Consider the following 18,503-nt stretch of genomic DNA (forward strand, 5'->3'; position numbering starts at 1 on the left):
ACCTCCATTATGACAGCTGCCACCCATTCCATATCAAACGGTCCCTTCCCTACAGCCTAGGCCTTCGTGGCAAACAAATCTGCTCCAGTCCTGAATCCCTCGACCATTACACCAACAACCTGAAAACAGCTTTCGCATCCCGCAACTACCCTCCCAACCTGGTACAGAAGCAGATAACCAGAGCCACTTCCTCATCCCCTCAAACCCAGAACCTCTCACAGAAGAACCCCAAAAGTGCCCCACTTGTGACAGAATACTTCCCGGGACTGGATCAGACCTTGAATGTGGCTCTCCAGCAGGGATACGACTTCCTAAAATCCTGCCCCGAAATGAGATCCATCCTTCATGAAATCCTCCCCACTCCACCAAGAGTGTCTTTCCGCCGTCCACCTAACCTTCATAACCTCTTGGTTCATCCCTATGAAATCCCCAAACCACCTTCCCTACCCTCTGGCTCCTACCCTTGCAACCGCCCCCGGTGTAAAACCTGTCCTATGCACCCTCCCACCACCACCTACTCCAGTCCTGTAACCCGGAAGGTTTACACGATCAAAGGGAGAGCCACGTGTGAAAGCACCCACGTGATTTACCAACTGACCTGCCTGTACTGTGATGCTTTCTATGTGGGAATGACCAGCAACAAACTGTCCATTCGCATGAATGGACACAGGCAGACAGTGTTTGTTGGTAATGAGGATCACCCTGTGGCTACATCTACATCTACATGACTACTCTGCAATTCACATTTAAGTGCTTGGCAGAGGGTTCATCGAACCACAATCATACTATCTCTCTACTATTCCACTCCCGAACAGCGAGCGGGAAAAACGAACACCTAAACCTTTCTGTTCGAGCTCTGATTTCTCTTATTTTATTTTGATGATCATTCCTACCTATGTAGGTTGGGCTCAACAAAATATTTTCGCATTCGGAAGAGAAAGTTGGTGACTGAAATTTCGTAAAAAGGTCTCGCCGCGACGAAAAACGTCTATGCTGTAATGACTTCCATCCCAACTCGTGTATCATATCTGCCACACTCTCTCCCCTATAACGCGATAATACAAAACGAGCTGCCCTTCTTTGCACCCTCTCGATGTCCTCCGTCAATCCCACCTGGTAAGGATCCCAGACCGCGCAGCAATATTCTAACAGAGGACGAACGAGTGTAGTGTAAGCTGTCTCTTTAGTGGACTTGTTGCATCTTCTAAGTGTCCTGCCAATGAAACGCAACCTTTGGCTCGCCTTCCCGACAATATTATCTATGTGGTCCTTCCAACTGAAGTTGTTTGTAATTTTAACACCCAGGTACTTAGTTGAATTGACAGCCTTGAGAATTGTACTATTTATCGAGTAATCGAATTCCAACGGATTTCTTTTGGAACTCATGTGGATCATCTCACACTTTTCGTTATTTAGCGTCAACTGCCACCTGACACACCATACAGCAATCTTTTCTAAATCGCTTTGCAGCTGATACTGGTCTTCGGATGACCTTACTAGACGGTAAATTACAGCATCATCTGCGAACAACCTAAGAGAACTGCTCAGATTGTCACCCAGGTCATTTATATAGATCAGGAACAGTAGAGGTCCCAGGACGCTTCCCTGGGGAACACCTGATATCACTTCAGTTTTACTCGATGATTTGCCGTCTATTACTACGAACTGCGACCTTCCTGACAGGAAATCACGAATCCAGTCGCACAACTGAGACGATACCCCATAGCTCCGCAGCTTGATTAGAAGTCGCTTGTGAGGAACGGTGTCAAAAGCTTTCCGGAAATCTAGAAATACGGAATCAACTTGAGATCCCCTGTCAATAGCGGCCATTACTTCGTGCGAATAAAGAGCTAGCTGCGTTGCACAAGAGCGATGTTTTCTGAAGCCATGCTGATTACGTGTCAATAGATCGTTCCCTTCGAGGTGATTCATAATGTTTGAATACAGTATATGCTCCAAAACCCTACTGCAAACCGACGTCAATGATATAGGTCTGTAGTTAAATGGATTACTCCTACTACCCTTCTTGAACACTGGTGCGACCTGCGCAATTTTCCAATCTGTAGGTACAGATCTATCGGTGAGCGAGCGGTTGTATATGAGTGCTAAGTAGGGAGCTATAGTATCAGCGTAATCTGAAAGGAACCTAATCGGTATACAATCTGGACCTGAAGACTTGCCCGTATCAAGCGATTTGAGTTGCTTCGCAACCCCTAAGGTATCTACTTCTAAGAAACTCATGCTAGCAGATGTTCGTGTTTCAAATTCTGGAATATTCCATTCGTCTTCCCTGGTGAAGGAATTTCGGAAAACTGCGTTCAATAACTCCGCTTTAGCGGCGCAGTCGTCGATAACAGTACCATCGGCACTGCGCAGTGAAGGTATTGACTGCGTCTTGCCGCTTGTGTACTTTACATACGACCAGAATTTCTTCGGATTTTCTACCAAATTTCGAGACAATGTTTCGTTGTGGAACCTATTAAAGGCATCTCGCATCGAAGTACGTGCCAAATTTCGCGCGTCTGTAAATTTTAGCCCATCTTCAGGATTTCGCGTTCTTCTGAACTTCGCATGCTTTTTCCGTTGCCTCTGCAACAGCGTTCGGACCTTTTTTGTGTACCACGGGGGATCCGTTCCATCTCTTACCAATTTATGAGGTATGAATATCTCAATTGCTGTTGCTACTATATCTTTGAATTTGAGCCACATCTCGTCTACATTCGCATAGTCAGTTCGGAAGGAATGGAAATTGTCTTTTAGGAAGGCTTCTAGTGGTACTTTATCCGCTTTTTTAAATAAAATTATTTTGCGTTTGTTTCTGATGGATTTGGAAGATATGGTATTGAGCCTAGCTACAATGACCTTGTGATCACTAATCCCTGTATCAGTCATGATGCTCTCTATCAGCTCGGGATTGTTTGTGGCCAAGAGGTCAAGTGTGTTTTCGCAACCATTTACAATTCGCGTGGGTTCGTGGACTAACTGCTCTAAATAATTTTCGGAGAATGCATTTAGGACAATCTCGGAAGACGTTTTGTGCCTACCACCGGTTTTGAACAAGTATTTTTGCCAACATACCGAGGGTAGGTTGAAGTCCCCACCAACTATAACCGTATGAGCGGGGTATTTATTTGTTACGAGACTCAAACTTTCTCTGAACTGTTCCGCAACTGTATCATCGGAGTCTGGGGGTCGGTAGAAGGAGCCAATTATTAACTTAATTCGGCTGTTAAGTATAACCTCCACCCACACCAATTCGCACAGAGTATCTACTTCGACTTCACTACAAGATAAACCACTACTGACAGACACCAACACTCCACCACCAATTCTGCCTAATCTATCTTTCCTGAACACCGTCTGAGACTTCGTAAAAATTTCTGCAGAACTTATTTCAGGCTTTAGCCAGCTTTCTGTACCTATAACGATATCCGCTTCTGTGCTTTCTATTAGCGCTTGAAGCTCAGGGACTTTTCCAGCGCAACTACAACAGTTTACAACTATAATTCCGACTGTTCCTTGATCCAAGCACGTCCTGTAATTGCCAAGCACCCTTTGACATTGCAGCCCATCCCGCACTTTCCCGAGGCCTTCTAACCTAAAAAACCGCCCAGTCCACGCCACACAGCCTCCGCTACCCGTGTAGCCGCCAGCTGAGTGTAGTGAACTCCTGACCTATTCAGCGGAACCCGAAACCCCACCACCCTATGGCGCAAGTCAAGGAATCTGCAGCCAATACGGTCGCAAAACCGTCTGAGCCTCTGATTCAGACCCTCCACCCGGCTCTGCACCAAAGGTCCGCAGTCGGTTCTGTCAACGATGCTGCAGATGGTGAGCTCTGCCTTCATCTCATAAGCAAGACCGGCAGCCTTCACCAAATCAGATAGCCGCTGGAATCCAGAGAGAATTTCCTCAGATCCAAAGCGACACACGTCATTAGTGCCGACATGTGCCACCACCTGCAGCTGGCTGCACCCTGTGCTCTTCATGGCATCCGGAAGGACCCTTTCCACATCAGGAATGACTCCTCCCGGAATGCACACGGAGTGCACACTGGATTTCTTCCCCTCCTTAGCCGCCATATCCCTAAGGGGCCCCATTACGCGCCTAACATTGGAGCTCCCAACTACCAGTAAGCCCAACCTCTGCGATTGCCCGGACCTTGAAGGCTGAGAATGATCCTCTGAAACAGGGCAGGCAGCTGCATCTGGCTCAGCCAGAGACAGTGCCTGAAACCGGTTTGTCAGACGCACCGGGGAGGCTTTCTGGTCAGCTTCCGGGGACGCCTTTCGCTGCCTGCCACGCCTTGGAACGACCTCCCAATCAACCACAGGCGAGGGCTCAGCTCCACTGCGGGCAGCAACCGGGGCAACCACAGCGGCAGACCGATCTGGGGACAGACGGGATGAGGTTGACATCCCCGTGATACCCGAGTCCGGCTCCCCACAGTGGTGCCCATTGGCAACAGCCTCAAGCTGCGCGACCGAAGTCAGCGCCGATTGCAGCTGTGAGCGAAGGGATGCCAAGTCAGCCCTCATCCGAACACAGCAATCGCAGTCCCTGTCCATTCTAATCGATGTTTAACAACAGTTACTGAAACACGAGTCGGTGCCTAGATAACGCAAGCGGAACACGCAAAGAATGTATCAACTAACCTGTACAAATGCCTAACGACTGCGCTACAATCTGCTGAATTTACGATTACAGTAACTAAAATTCGAAACTGCACCTCCTATACGAAACTCACACGCAATTTAAATAAGAATCTACGAAGTAAACACTAAAGCGCGATGCTACAACTGTCAAATACTATAATACGCCCGAAATATATGAATTAAACAATGCAAGTACCCAAAAACACGCAAAGAAATTAATTAAACTATGTAACAAATAAGTAAGCTAGGGTTATACGAATTGCTGCTGCAGCTGCTTATCCAACGGCGGCAGGGAGCTAAACATGCCTTGATGCACGGCCAGCACATCTTGGCACAGTGTTACACCGTCCGAGTTATCTGGATACTTCCCACCAACACCAACCTATCCGAACTCCGGAGATGGTGTATGTGCAGATGGATATGTGTGTGTGTGCGAGTGTACACCTGTCCTTTTTTTCCCCTAAGGGAAGTCTTTCCGCTCCCGGGATTGGAATGACTCCTTACCCTCTCCCTTAAAACCCACATCCTTTCGTCTTTCCCTCTCCTTCCTGAAGAAGCAACCATCGGTTGCGAAAGCTAGTAATCCTGTGTGTGTGTGAAGGCCGGACTGTGTGTGTGTGTGTGTGTGTGTGTGGGTGTTTTGTCAACTTTAAAAGAAGGCCTCTTGGCAAAGCGTAGCAGTATTTTTGCTGTGTCCTCCATATGATAAGTACCAATCCACCATAGTGACTTTGGGAATAGCTAATAACTGTAAAGAGTATGTTTAATGTAAAAAGAGAGATGCCAACCATAGTGCCTCTTCATGTTGGAAGTGTTCTAATATTTCTCAATAGATACTCACCATAGCAATTTTATTGAACAGCTTACATTGTTATAGAAATTTATTTGTTGTGATAAAGAAAGGACATCGACTAAATTTTCTTTATGTAAACTGTTTTTAATTATGTAATTGGGTATGTTTCAAAAAGACGTTTGTAATGGGAAAAGTTAAAAGGAAATTTATGCTGGAGGAAATTTAAAAATTTCAAATGTAATTTATTTGTGACGTGGACATTTATTTTGTTGAAAAGAATCTCAATATTATTATTTTGTTAGAAATATATTTCTCACAAAAGTTTGTAAAATAATTTTTATGTATTACTATCGAGTCCAAGGTGTAGAAATTTGATAATACTGTAGAAGAATTTCATGTTTTCATTAATATGTAATTCACCACTGAATTTTTTGATGGTTAGATTCAGTTAAAAATTTGACTTTCTTAAGGTAAAAAGGTACTTTATAATAATCATGCTCTTATGTGAACCTCAAACATACTTGAAAGTAATTGTCAGTTCACAGGAGGTGTGTAATGTAGCACAGTATACCGAGTATTTATTCCTTGCAGTGAAGTATGTGAGCTTAGAGTATGTCTATTCTGGATCCAGAAGGAAGAGCAATTTTCTTTGTTCTCAGCTGCAAGGAGCTAATACTGAGCACCCAAATTGTCAGCCAATAGGAATTAAACATTTCCTGCACTTAGGATAAAGCTTTGTATGCTGCAGTTCTGTTAGCTCTGGAACCATCTTACTGTGCAGGTCATGTGCCCCACAGTTTTCAGCTAAGATGGAAAGTATCATTTATTCTTTTGCTTCTGCTACCGTAATTATGAAGCAACTACAGTTCTAAACAGTTTAGTGGAAGTCTGGAAATCTTGAGTAACTTAGCCTGGAAGTTATTTGCTTGTGAACTTTCCCCAAAACAACTTCACATAGTGTGTTTCATGAACATTCTTGGAAGTTTTGGGTGAGCACATCTTCTTAAGAAGACAACTGAATGACCTGATACAGTAACTCATAAACAGCTGTGGGTCAGTGGCTGTATAGACCATATAAATTATTCGGGTTGGACTGATAGATTTCTGGTTCCTTTCACATGTGAACTCTTGTAGTAAAATAGTAACCAACTTGCATGATAATTGTTTCATTACTAAGTACAGATTTGGTAGCCATTTACAACTTCTTTCAGAGGCAATAAACCTTAATTAACTGAAATTTGAAAGCTTTTATGCCAGTTATTAAAAACCCAAAAGCCCAATATTTTTTTACAAAACTTACACATGCTGCCTCCAAGCTTGAGTTATAGGTCTTTTGCTGGTACATATTTAGTGAGTCTTTCACCAGCTGACACAGTACCTATCAACACAGAGTGAAGGGGGTGTACATCACGAAGCCTTTTGAGGTAGGTGGACTAAAATTTCTGCACTGAAACTCCAGGCACAGACTTTTATGTCGAACTGTTATCTGAAGTAGATGTAGAAGGGTATTGGAGGTATGAATATGCCCTGCTGATTGTTGGAGGCTGGAACATGCCACTTGAATGCTGGAGGTCTCACAAAGGCCTTCACAAACAAGCACCCTCCCTGCCCCCTCCCAACCCTATCCCACAAACAGTTACCCCATGCCATATCCTTGCACATTCCAAATCCTCCCTCCAACCCCAAGAATCATCTACAAAGCAGTGCCTCCCTCATCACCCAGTACCATCCTCGAACAGAACAACTGAACCATAACTTTTATCAGGGTTTGACCCTACCCAAGATCCTACCCACCCCACCTAAAGTGGTGTTCCGTCGCCCTCCCACCTACACAAAATTCTAGTCCATCCCTGTGCCACTCTCACTCTCAACCCCTTGTCACTGGGACCATTTCACTGTGGAATATCCAGGTGCAAGACCTGCCCAACCAACCACCACTTATTAATCCAGTCCTGTTAGAGGCTTATCCCACCCCATCAGATGGTTGAGCCACCTATGAAAGCAGTCATGCCGTATACCAACTCTGCTGCAAACACTGCACAGCTTTTTGTGTCGGTATGACTAACAACGAACTATCCACCAGGATGAATGGCCAACACCGAACTGTTGCCAAACTTGACCACCCAGTGGCATAGCATGCAACTGAGCATAACATGCTCTATTTCAATAGCTCCTTCATAGGCTGGGCCCTTTGTGTCCTTACCTCCACTTCCAGTCTCTCTGAATTATGGAAATGGGAATTATCCTTGTAGCACACCAATAATCTCCAGTCCCCACACCTGCCACACAACAGTTTCCTCTTCCTCAAACCTATCTCCCCCTCCCAGGTTCACATCCCCATTGTCATCTTCAGTGTGCACCTCTCACCATCACCTCCAATATCTATATATCACATGCCTAGCCTGTGCAACTGCCAACCTTCCGTCCCAAATTCCCAGCCAGCAAACCAGCTGCCCAAGAGTCACTAGCCACAAAAGCCCCATAACTTCCTGCCTCTTGCCTCTCTCCTCCTACCAACCCCATCCAATACAACCTGCATCCCAACATAGTCCACCTACCATGCAGCAGCAATGGTATTGTGTGTGTCCAGCTGGTGCCATGCAAGGATATAAGTGTGTGTGTGTGTGTGTGTGTGTGTGTGTGTGTGTGTGTGTGTGTGCGCGCGCGCGCAAATGGTAGGGAAATAAGTGTGTGTGGGGGGGGGGGGGGGGAGAGGTTGTGCTTGCATGCTTCTGCATGTGTGCATATTTGTACTTTAGCATGAAAAATAATTATTTTGGAAGCCAGGAACTTTTCTTTCATTTTTTGTGTTTGGCAGTGAATATCAGTTTACAGAATGAAATTTTTTCATTCTGGAAATAAATCAGTTCTATCAGCTCTTACAATGCAGTTGAGTTTCCTGCTTAATAAAGAAGTAACAGGCACCACACATTTAATTTATAAAAGTGATATGTTGTGTTCTTGACAATGGAATCATTGTAATTCAGTCAATATTAAACCAGAATCTACTAATAGTACGTATGACCAATGCTGCCTTTCTCAGTTAGTTTCACTGACGAAATTTTCTTGGATTGTGGTGAATAACAACACTGTCTAGCAAAAAAATATCAACAAGCTCTGTATTTGTCAAGAAAATCTGACTGAACTGATAAGTTGGAAAATTGTTGATATATTATTTCATGATGATTCTGTTATTTGAATATTATCTAGATCGCTGAAGAAGTCATATACATCACTCATACAATAGTAAATGTCTCAAGATTATCAGGAGAACATACCTCACATTTCTTGAGTTTCTGCTTGAGAAACACTTCCGTAGCAGCACTGCCAATAAGGTCCAGAAGATAACAATGGTCACAATACGATAGTCAAACGGATTCTTCATGGAGAAAAGGGGTATGCAACCCATGGACCAATCAAAGCACAGCCATTCAGGGCACAATAGTAACCAGGCATTGAGAGCATAGATGTAGTTGTAAGTAAGAAACTAAATGAACAAAAAAAGAGTTTTTGTTAGATATAAATCTTGAGTTGTTTCCTTAGAGTAAATATTTAAAAAAACTAAAAATGAATAAATAAAGCTCAAACGTGAATCAACAACAAATAGCTACATCAATCAGAAGGAGGTCCAGTAGAGCATCAATTATCCAAATACCAATTACCTGAAACATTAGCTAAATGAAAACACTCCAATCAGTAAATTCAAATTTGCACTCAGTAAATTCAAATTTGCACACATGCCCTGCAAAAGTTTCAGTGGCACTGGGCTTGCCAGTGTAGCAGTAACCACCTCCCTGCTAAATGTCATTTTTGATGTTCTGTGTTGATGCCTAAACCTTCCATGTGACTGATCATGCTGTTGAGACATTCACAAAACATATTGTTCCTAATATTTTCAATAAACTACAGATAATAGACCAGTTGAAGAAGGCTGCCAGTGGATCAAGCTTATCTCAGGAAGATGGTTCAGAAATGCAATAATGCTGGGTCTTAAAAGGGACAGAGACGTCACTACAAAATTTGCAAGTGTACTTCACAGTGTAATGGTACAAAACTCTGCCACCGTCCACAGCCATAATTGCACCATGGTCACCTTCAGCAGCCACAGAGACCTGTCGACACAGCAACCCTCTGCTGTCAGGCCACTTTCACGTCAGCCTCCTTCCGAATGATGACATCTGCATCTGTAACACTGGCCCTGTTTGAGACTTTTGACATGATCCAGAAACACACCTTCTTCTGTACTGGTCATCATTTTACAGCAGCACTTAAACATCAAGGACCAGCCCATCATCACTGAACTGCTTGGTAGTAGTATGAATTCCAATCTGTTCTGCCCGTGCCAAACTTACATCGCAGATGCCATTGCCATCAATGAGACGTGAACTGTTGTCTGCTAACTGGCTGCATGGGTTGCTCACAGCCAGCCACCCCACTGCCAACACCACCACCACGTGGTCCGAGACTCACAGTGAGGTACAGTCACTTTGGCACTGCTACTACATGGTCTCCAAGGTCTGTGTTTGACACGCAGGACAGTTTTACTGGACAAGCCCATCTACCCCTGGGCAGTTGTTGCTCCACCACCCCCGCTGTCCTACATAGCCATTGTCACTTGTCACAATGTGGCAGGAGTAGTTATCAGTTACAGAATTCAAGTAACTGCTGATCAAATTTTTGGACCTGTCTGGTTGTGATTTTTCCTTTGCTTTCCTTTCTGTTTGGGTATATTGTACTTGTGTGGCAATAATAGTAAGCAAAATATCTGTCAGTAGGAGACTGATAACCCTGGAGATGATTCGGCATTTGGTGGATAAGGTAGCTAAAGTTCAAACAGATAATAAAGCTTTGCATAGAGAAACAGATCGTTTAAAGGGTGAAAGCAAGTAATGGTCAACTTCTAACATGTCCCCACACATCTTTGATGCTAGTACTGCCTAGTTAGTAGGCCCATTTTCTGGTAAAAGAAGGGAAGATCTTTTTATCTGTTTTGATAGTTTGCACATGAGTTATGGAACTTGTGTACTGAGCAGTTTCAAATTTAAAATTAGTGGGACACTAGAAAATAAGTAATATACAATGAGAAGTTGCGGGATGCTCAGTCCTTCACAGACTTTCAGGAAGAGTTAGTGGATCATTACAGGAAAAATGATGCTTCTAGGAATTATCAGGAAAAACTTAATGGTGTAATTAAAAAACAAGGGGAATCAGTAGAAAGTTTTGTAGACCATTTCAGGAAAATCAATATTCATATACATGAAATGATGGAAGGTGATAGTGTCAACAAGCCCATTCTGTAGGAAGCAGAACAATGGACACTTGATGCATTTTTGTGGGGACTATTGGTTGAAATGTCATGAAAAGTTGCACAGATTTCCCAAAAACCTTGGAATATGCGGTAGAAACTGCGGCAGCTTCAGCTGAAATTTACTCAGTGACTAGGTGGAGGGGGCAACAATTAGTTTTTACATCAGTGCACAATGCTCCCAGTAAGTCTGACCACTTGGATACCCATGTGATAAAACCAATGACAGGCATCTGTCTAACTGGCTATGTAAAGGGAACATTGTGTAAGTTTTTGTTGGGTACAGGATTACAGGTATCCATGACAAACAAGTGTTTATTTGGTACCATAAATTTGAACCACCACGTTTCAGATATCTGTATGGGCGACAAAAAATTTGCACTAACTTTTAGCATCAACTATTTCCATTGTTATTTGTGTGGGTGACATTTTAGGGTCATTAGGGATCATGCAGCACTGAAATGGCATCTGGGACTAAAAGATAGAACCAGTTGTTTGGCACACTGGGCTTTATGGCTAAATTAATTTGATTTTGAGGTTGTACATCATCCAAGGAAATCTCATGGAAATGGATGAAATTAGTAGCAAAATCTCTGCAGTAGAATGTATTGTGGTAAGCACAGAATGATGTTGCAGACTCAGGCCACTGACCCAACTTGTCAACAGTATGCGAGGCAAGCCCAACTCAGCTCTCACGATAGAGTGCTGTACATGCAACCAAGGTCTGGCTGCCACATAGATGCACCAGTAAGTTTACATAAAAAGTTCTGAGGCAGGCTCAGAATTCCATTTTGGCAGCACATTGTGGATGATGTGCCATGGAATGTCCTATTTCTGGAAATAACTGGTGGCCAACAAGAAGCAAGATGTAGAGGGTTTCATATAGAACTGCATTCACTGTGCTCAAAGAGACAAGCTGAGTCGTCAGTGAATCCCATTACAAAGGTTACCTGAGGTGGATAGACCATTCTAAATGACTGGAAGGGACATTCTTGGTCCCTTTGCACAAACACCACCAGGGAACTGATATGGATTAACTATAAGTGATTATTTCTCACATTTATTGACTGTGATCACCATGCCAAATCAACAGACAGAAATGGTGGCACGAGCTATGGTCAGTCAATGTTTACACAATTTGTAGCACCAGAGACTGTGTTAATTGACCATGCCACTAACTTCATGTTTGAGTTACTGAAGTAACTGTGTCAACTATTATGCATAAAGATGTCACTATACTCATAAACAAACAACAGGACTGTAAGGCTACACTGAACAATAGAGAAATGTTATGTTATCATGTAAATAGTAGTCATAATGATTGGGACACACTAATACCAAATGTAGTAGCAGAATGTAACTTGAAAGTCCATGAGGATATGGTCTTACCACTTTATGAGGTTGTTCTGGGCAAAAAATGCCCTCCCCTTTTGAATTATGCAAACCTACCCCAGGAGAAAATATATTGTTTGTTTGAAACTTTGCTGAAAAGTTTTAAAATGTCTGGTGCCAGATTACAAAGATCAGTGCAATGGCTCTAGAATAAGAGGGGGACTCACAACAAAAAAGAAAAATTGTCCAAGTACCAAATCAGGCAATGGGTAATGTTATCTAACCCTTGATGCTGAAATAAAAAAATTAAAAAGTTCATTTTGTGTTACCAAAGACCTTATCAGGTAGTTGAGACAATGTGTCTTGTTAATGTCAAACTGCAACTTCCGATCTTAAGCACAGTGGTCTTAAGTAAGAAGAATTCTGAACTAAAAGTACTATCTCAAATTGCTGGCAGTTCCTTACGAAGGAAAGGGTTGGTGATAATATGAGAAAGAAGGTAAAATTATGCACGTAAAGCATGTGTACCTACAGTTGTTCCAATGCATCAATACACCTTGTCACGAGATGGCTTTGCGAGCTAATTTTTCATGTTTTCCTATTAGCTATTACAGATATTTGTGATTATACATTACTGTTATGTCTGTGTTTGCATTGCTTTTCTGAAGGAGGCTCATGTGCGAGTGTGAAGAAAAATGTTACTTTCGTAATAGATTAAAATAATTTTTGCATAAAATTTTATTTGCAATGTTGGTAGAACATTAAGTGCCTTATTTAGCATAACATCGTGCAGCACATTTATTGTTTGGTTAAGTATGTGGTTTGTGTAGAAGCAGTTGTGCAAACTTGCAACGTGAAATAGAGAGAGAGAGAGAGAGAGAGAGAGAGAGAGAGAGAGAGAGAGAGAGAGAGAGAGAGAGAGTACACCTTTTACTAAACTGTAGACCTATTTTAGTGACCATTTGGAACTTTTCAAACAGGGATGTGTAGTTAACAGTCTGCATTATTTGCAAGACACATGATACAAGATATAAATGTACATTTTTGTGTTTAATTTTGTGTTTCTTTCTTTCATATTCCTATGACCAAAGGTACAAAACGTTTTCATAAATGACTGGTTATCTTTAAAAAAATCAGTTATCTGAACATCTTCCACCCTCAACTGTTTTAGATAACTGGTGCTCCATTGGAAAAACAGTTAAAGTCATGATACTAAACAGGCAATAAAATCATCACCATGTATATATTACAGGCACTAATCACCTAACCATATTCTGATCAAAACCTGTAGTCATATCATTCCTACACTACAGCTTGGCTGTCATCTGTGTTTCGATTTCTCTCCACAGGGTCATTTTCCACATGCACAGCTGGCCTACCATTGAACACTTCCACAACCTGTGATATCCTTCCCACAAATCTTAAATTCATATTCAATAATAACTGTTTCGACTCTGAGTGACAGGTATTCACAGCTCCCTCTTATGCTAAACTTCTCATTCCCACTTTGAGAGTTTCAGCAAAGTCCAAGAACAATAAGGCACTAAATTTATTCAAATTATTTTGTTATTTACACTATCTAGATCTAAGCTGTCTTACAACACATCACTTTGTTTATAAAGTTCAGCTGATTTAAACCTAGAGTGCTATGAGAGCTGTCACCCTCTGTAGGTTAAACACTTCCTTCTTTTGGAACTCAGCAGTTGTAGTAAATTATCTATTCAGACAAGGACTTGGCTCATAAATATACTCTTTAACATCGCCAATGAACTATTTAAGCATCTAACAACAAAGCAGTGTATTTCTCTGGTGTGGATATAAATTTCTTATGTCATGACACAGTGTTGTCACCTCCCAAACCCCCATACAAGCTACTCACAGCCTTTATGTGTCTTTGACTCACGCCACTGCTATATACTCCACAGGTTTAGGACAGCATCCACAGCCAAGCTTTCTTATACATTTTCTTGTCACTACTTTCTCCAGCCCTTTACTAGTAAGAACTCTTTCAAAGGCACACAGTATACATCCAATAATATGCAACCACAGTTTGTCCTTTTCTTGAGAATAACTATTTCAACAATGACATACCTACAACATTCTCTCAGTACTTCTACTTCCTTACAAATTCTGGCACAAATATCTAATAAAGAATGGCATGAAATTTGAAATCAAATTTCTATGACAACTACGCAATACCCTTTCACTGTTCCTACAATACTACACAATAGCTGTAACCTTATTGTTGCTAGTGGTTGGTTACTGTTTCCCAGCACGTGCAAAGTTCTCACTGAAGTCAGACTGTCATGACAGCCATTTAAAACACAGCAAGTTGTCATTATGACTGACATGCTAACACTGATGAATGTGTGGCTCTTGGTCGAAAGTGAATATCCATTGCCATTACTCTCTTCTCATTTGGACCTTCTTGCAATGTCATCAATAGTCAACCATGGTAAAGCAACAGTCAATCACAGCACAGATGCTGCACACCGAAACAGCATATACAGGTGCCAATCAGGAAGAAGCAGTAAGCAGCACCTCTCATAGTTACAAGGCACCACTGCCAAGGCACACTCCTCAAATACTGCCATATAGAACAAGACTAACCAGTTCTATTCTGCTCTGTCTTCAAGTTGTGTATCTCAAGTGCAGTCACACCCTAATGTACTGCTTCTGGCTCCAGAGGACAGTGGTGTTGTATCATTGCTGAGTCAAATCTAGTTCCATCTTAAATGTGTTGAGTGTCATCAATGGTCACATATCCATCATAGCTGCAGCAAATATTCAGAATTCATTATCTGTAGACCTGTACTTTGACTCAGCTCATTGTTTACGGCTGCCTATTGTGTACTTGAACAGCAAGTCATTTAACTGCATAACTAATTCCAGACATATTCACATAGACACAGTAGTAAGAGTATTTGTTTGCTTCAATGAAGTATTGGGTATTTGACTATTCATTTAACTGACTGTTTCATTTGTTCACAGCAGAACACAACACCTCCACTCACAGAAAATTTCAATGATTCCACTTCTATCATTCCCTTGTCATCCTCCAGTATTCCTGCATTCTCTCACTGCATATTTTCTTCATTACATAGCACCATTTTGTGCCTATCTTCTTCTATGCCTAACATGGATCCCTTCATTTTTCAAAATTCTTCTTAATCTCCATTTTTACCACATCTTATTCTTTTATGTTGTGTCTTTCATAATGTTTCTTCCACTCTTTAATGGAGGTTGTCATCATCTTCCTAGAAAAACATTTGAAAATCTGTTAATTTCGGATCAGTCATACTGCACAGGTATTAAAATAACATCACACAACATATCATTTCTTTGTTTCTGTTTCATTTTGTATGTTCTGTTCTACAAGAACTACTTACTACTATCCACATCTCTTGTTGCTGGTGTATATTGTACCTTAGTCAACAATTCTCATTTCAAGTATGTCACTTTTAATTCAATATTAGACATCTGCTCAACTATAAGCACCATGGCTCTGTTAGTTTAGTTTGGTCATGAAAGAGATTGCAGCTGACAAGCGGACTGCCAAGGAAGTAAACAAAGACAACTTTTTTTACCTATACATAGCTACTAATCAGTGCAATGAGGTATTGTGATTATGTGTGCCTGTAGATGAAACTTGTTCATCTGACATATATCAGTTTTAATGAGATCTAATTTTAAGGTAATTAATGTTCTAGGTGTGGTCTGGTCAAAAGATATGTTTAAATTGTTAATTTCCGACTTTTTCAGAGTTCTCACAATTAATTAGACTGATTCCACTACACTCATCTCTGAATATTTGGTGCTCAGTGGCCTTTAACATCATTCTTTAATGGTCATTGTTGAATGTTGTAGAGAAGTTACACAAATTATTCTTTATAGCAATGGAAAAAATCAGTTTTTTAAAATGTAATGTGATTGTATGGACAAAACATCTGCTCAGCAAGTGGTGACAGGGGAAGATACACATACAAATTTCAAAGTCTGCAAGCTTTCGGAGCCAGTGGCTCCTTCATCTGGCAAAAAAGGTTGAAGGGGAAGAAAGAGGAGTGAAGGAAAAGGAGTGATGAGGTTTAGGAAATGTGGAGAGTTTGGAAAAGGCACTCAAAACCCTGAGCCAGGGGAAACTTACCAGACAGGATGAGAAGAAAAGACTGACTATTGAGGAGACATGTAAAACCCTAAGAGTTTAAAGATGAAAGAGGGGTAGGGTAAGAGACAGATTACTGACACATCATCATGCACATGTTAATAAGAACAGGAAGCTAAGTGCATTTTATGTGGTAGAGGTGGGGGACGAGGAAAAATGGACATGTCAGAAAATGAAGGATATAGAAAACTAAGAAGAAATGCTGGGACTGAAGAAATTAAAGTAAATTAAGGCCAGGTGGGTGGCAAGAACCAACGAAATGTTGTAATGCCAGTTCTCGTCTTCAAAATTCTGAGGAACTGGTGGCTGGGGGAATAATCCAAATGCCACGTGTGGTGAAACACACACTGATGTCACGACTGTCATACTGTAAAGCACGCTCTGCAACAGGATACTGTGTTATGGCAGTATATTCCCTCTGCCTATGCCCATTCATCTTAACTGATAACTTGGTGGTATTCATGCAAATGTAAAAGCTAAACAGTGTTTACTTAACAGCTGATACACAACATGTGTCATTTCACAAGCAACTCTCCCTTTGACAGTGTATGTTTTGCCAGTACAGGGCGGATATAGGTGATGGTAGGTGGGTGTATAGAGTAAGCCTTGCAGCAGGAATGGATGTATGGATAGAAGCCATAGAATAGGTCTGGCAAGGATGTTGCAGAGATTGGGAGGGTGATGAAAAGTTATTCAAGCTGCGGTGAGCAAAATGTCAGACAGAATGGACCTCATTTCAAGACATGATTTAAGGAAGTCTTAACCTTGTCAAAGTAGCTGGTTAACACATTCAAGACCAGGATAACACTAAGTGACAAGAGGCATACGCCTAAGTTGTTTTTTGGAGGGATCAGCGGTACCAGGAATGGATATGATGGCCCAGGAAATCTGCTTTTGAACTAGGCTGGTGGGGTTATTATGTCCAGTGAAGACTAGGGTGAGAATAGTGGTGTGTTTCTGTAAGGAGTCTGCATCTGAACAAATACGCTTGCCTCGAATGCCAAGGCTTCAGGATGGCAAGTGCCAGTATGTAAGTACTGTTGTTTGCTAGTAGGTTTAATGTGAACTGAAGTGAGTAGCTGACCCTTGGTGAGGGCGAGGTCAACACCAAGGAAAGTGGCATGAGATTCAGAATACGACTATGTGAAATTTAGGTGGAAAGCTGTATGCAGAGATGCCAAGAATTTTAACAGGTCTGCCTGACTATGAGTCCGCCCTCAAGTGACACATCAAAAGGTTGACTTATAAAGGAGCCATCCTGGTTCCCATTGCCATGTTGTCCCTCATCTGTTTATATGTCTGCCCATCAAAGGTAAAGTAGTTTTTGATAAGTATCAAGTCATTTAAGGCAAGCAGGATGGGTGTCATACATTTGGAATCAGGTGGGTGAGTAAATGCTCAGCAGCAGACAGACCAGGCACTTGGGGGTGTTCGTGTAGAGGGAGGTGTCTTCAGTGGCCAAAGTGTGTGGTGGGATTGGGGCAGGCTCAGATTTCAGGTGATCCAGAAAATGATTGTGTCTTTAATGTAGGAGGGAAGTCTTTGTACTATAGGTTGCAGGCATTGACCAACTAATGCAGATGTACTTTTGATGGGCGCTTTGAAGCCAGAAATTGTGGGACAACCAGAGTGGCTGGGTAGTGGAACTTAGGAAGAAAGTGAAAGGTGGGAATGCATGGTTTGCATGGGGTAAGAAGTTCTGTGGATTGAGGTGTTAGTCCCTGTGAGGGGTCTGAGGTTTTTTGAAAGGACTGAAGGTTAGTTTGTACCACAGGGATGGGATCTTGATGGCAGATACTGTATGTAGAGGTGGCAGACAGCTAGTGTAAGCCCTCACTAACATACTCCCATTGGTCAATTACCACAGTGATACATGTCTTGGCCACCAGGAGGATAATGATAGGAAATGAAGAGCCTGGAGTTTTGCAGAGCACACTTTAGAGTCACATTTTAGGGACCTGAAGAAGGGTTGTGAAGTAATGCTGGAGGTTAGGAATTCTTGCAAGGCTTGTTAAGGGATGATTTTGAGGCAGTGACTGTGGATAAAGTTGGGACCACAATCTGAACTGTTCAAGCCAGTGTTCAATTTCAGCTGCATAATTAAATACAGATTTAGGTCTGATAGTGAGACCCTTGTATAATAGGGATAATTCAGGAGAAGAGAGGCCTTAGATGATAGGTTGAGAAGACTGTAATGTTGTGGTCAGTTTTTGTGATCATGAGTTATCATTGTTCTGGTAGGCAGTGGTGAAGGTT

At 42.0% G+C, this 18,503-nt stretch overlaps 1 protein-coding gene across 2 annotated transcripts in view; it reads right to left on the reverse strand.

Annotated features, from left to right (window-relative positions):
- Positions 1-18,503, reverse strand: part of LOC126335081 (protein O-mannosyl-transferase TMTC4-like) — a 141,251-nt gene that overhangs the window by 83,606 nt on the left and 39,142 nt on the right. For both annotated transcript variants that reach the window (XM_049997975.1, XM_049997974.1), the window contains one exon: positions 8,727-8,935. In XM_049997975.1, coding sequence (XP_049853932.1) covers positions 8,727-8,935 — 209 coding nt within the window. The remainder of the gene's footprint in view (positions 1-8,726; positions 8,936-18,503) is intronic.

The sequence above is a fragment of the Schistocerca gregaria genome, chromosome 2 (genome assembly GCF_023897955.1).
Source record: "Schistocerca gregaria isolate iqSchGreg1 chromosome 2, iqSchGreg1.2, whole genome shotgun sequence".
NCBI classification, from domain to species: Eukaryota; Metazoa; Arthropoda; class Insecta; order Orthoptera; family Acrididae; genus Schistocerca; species Schistocerca gregaria.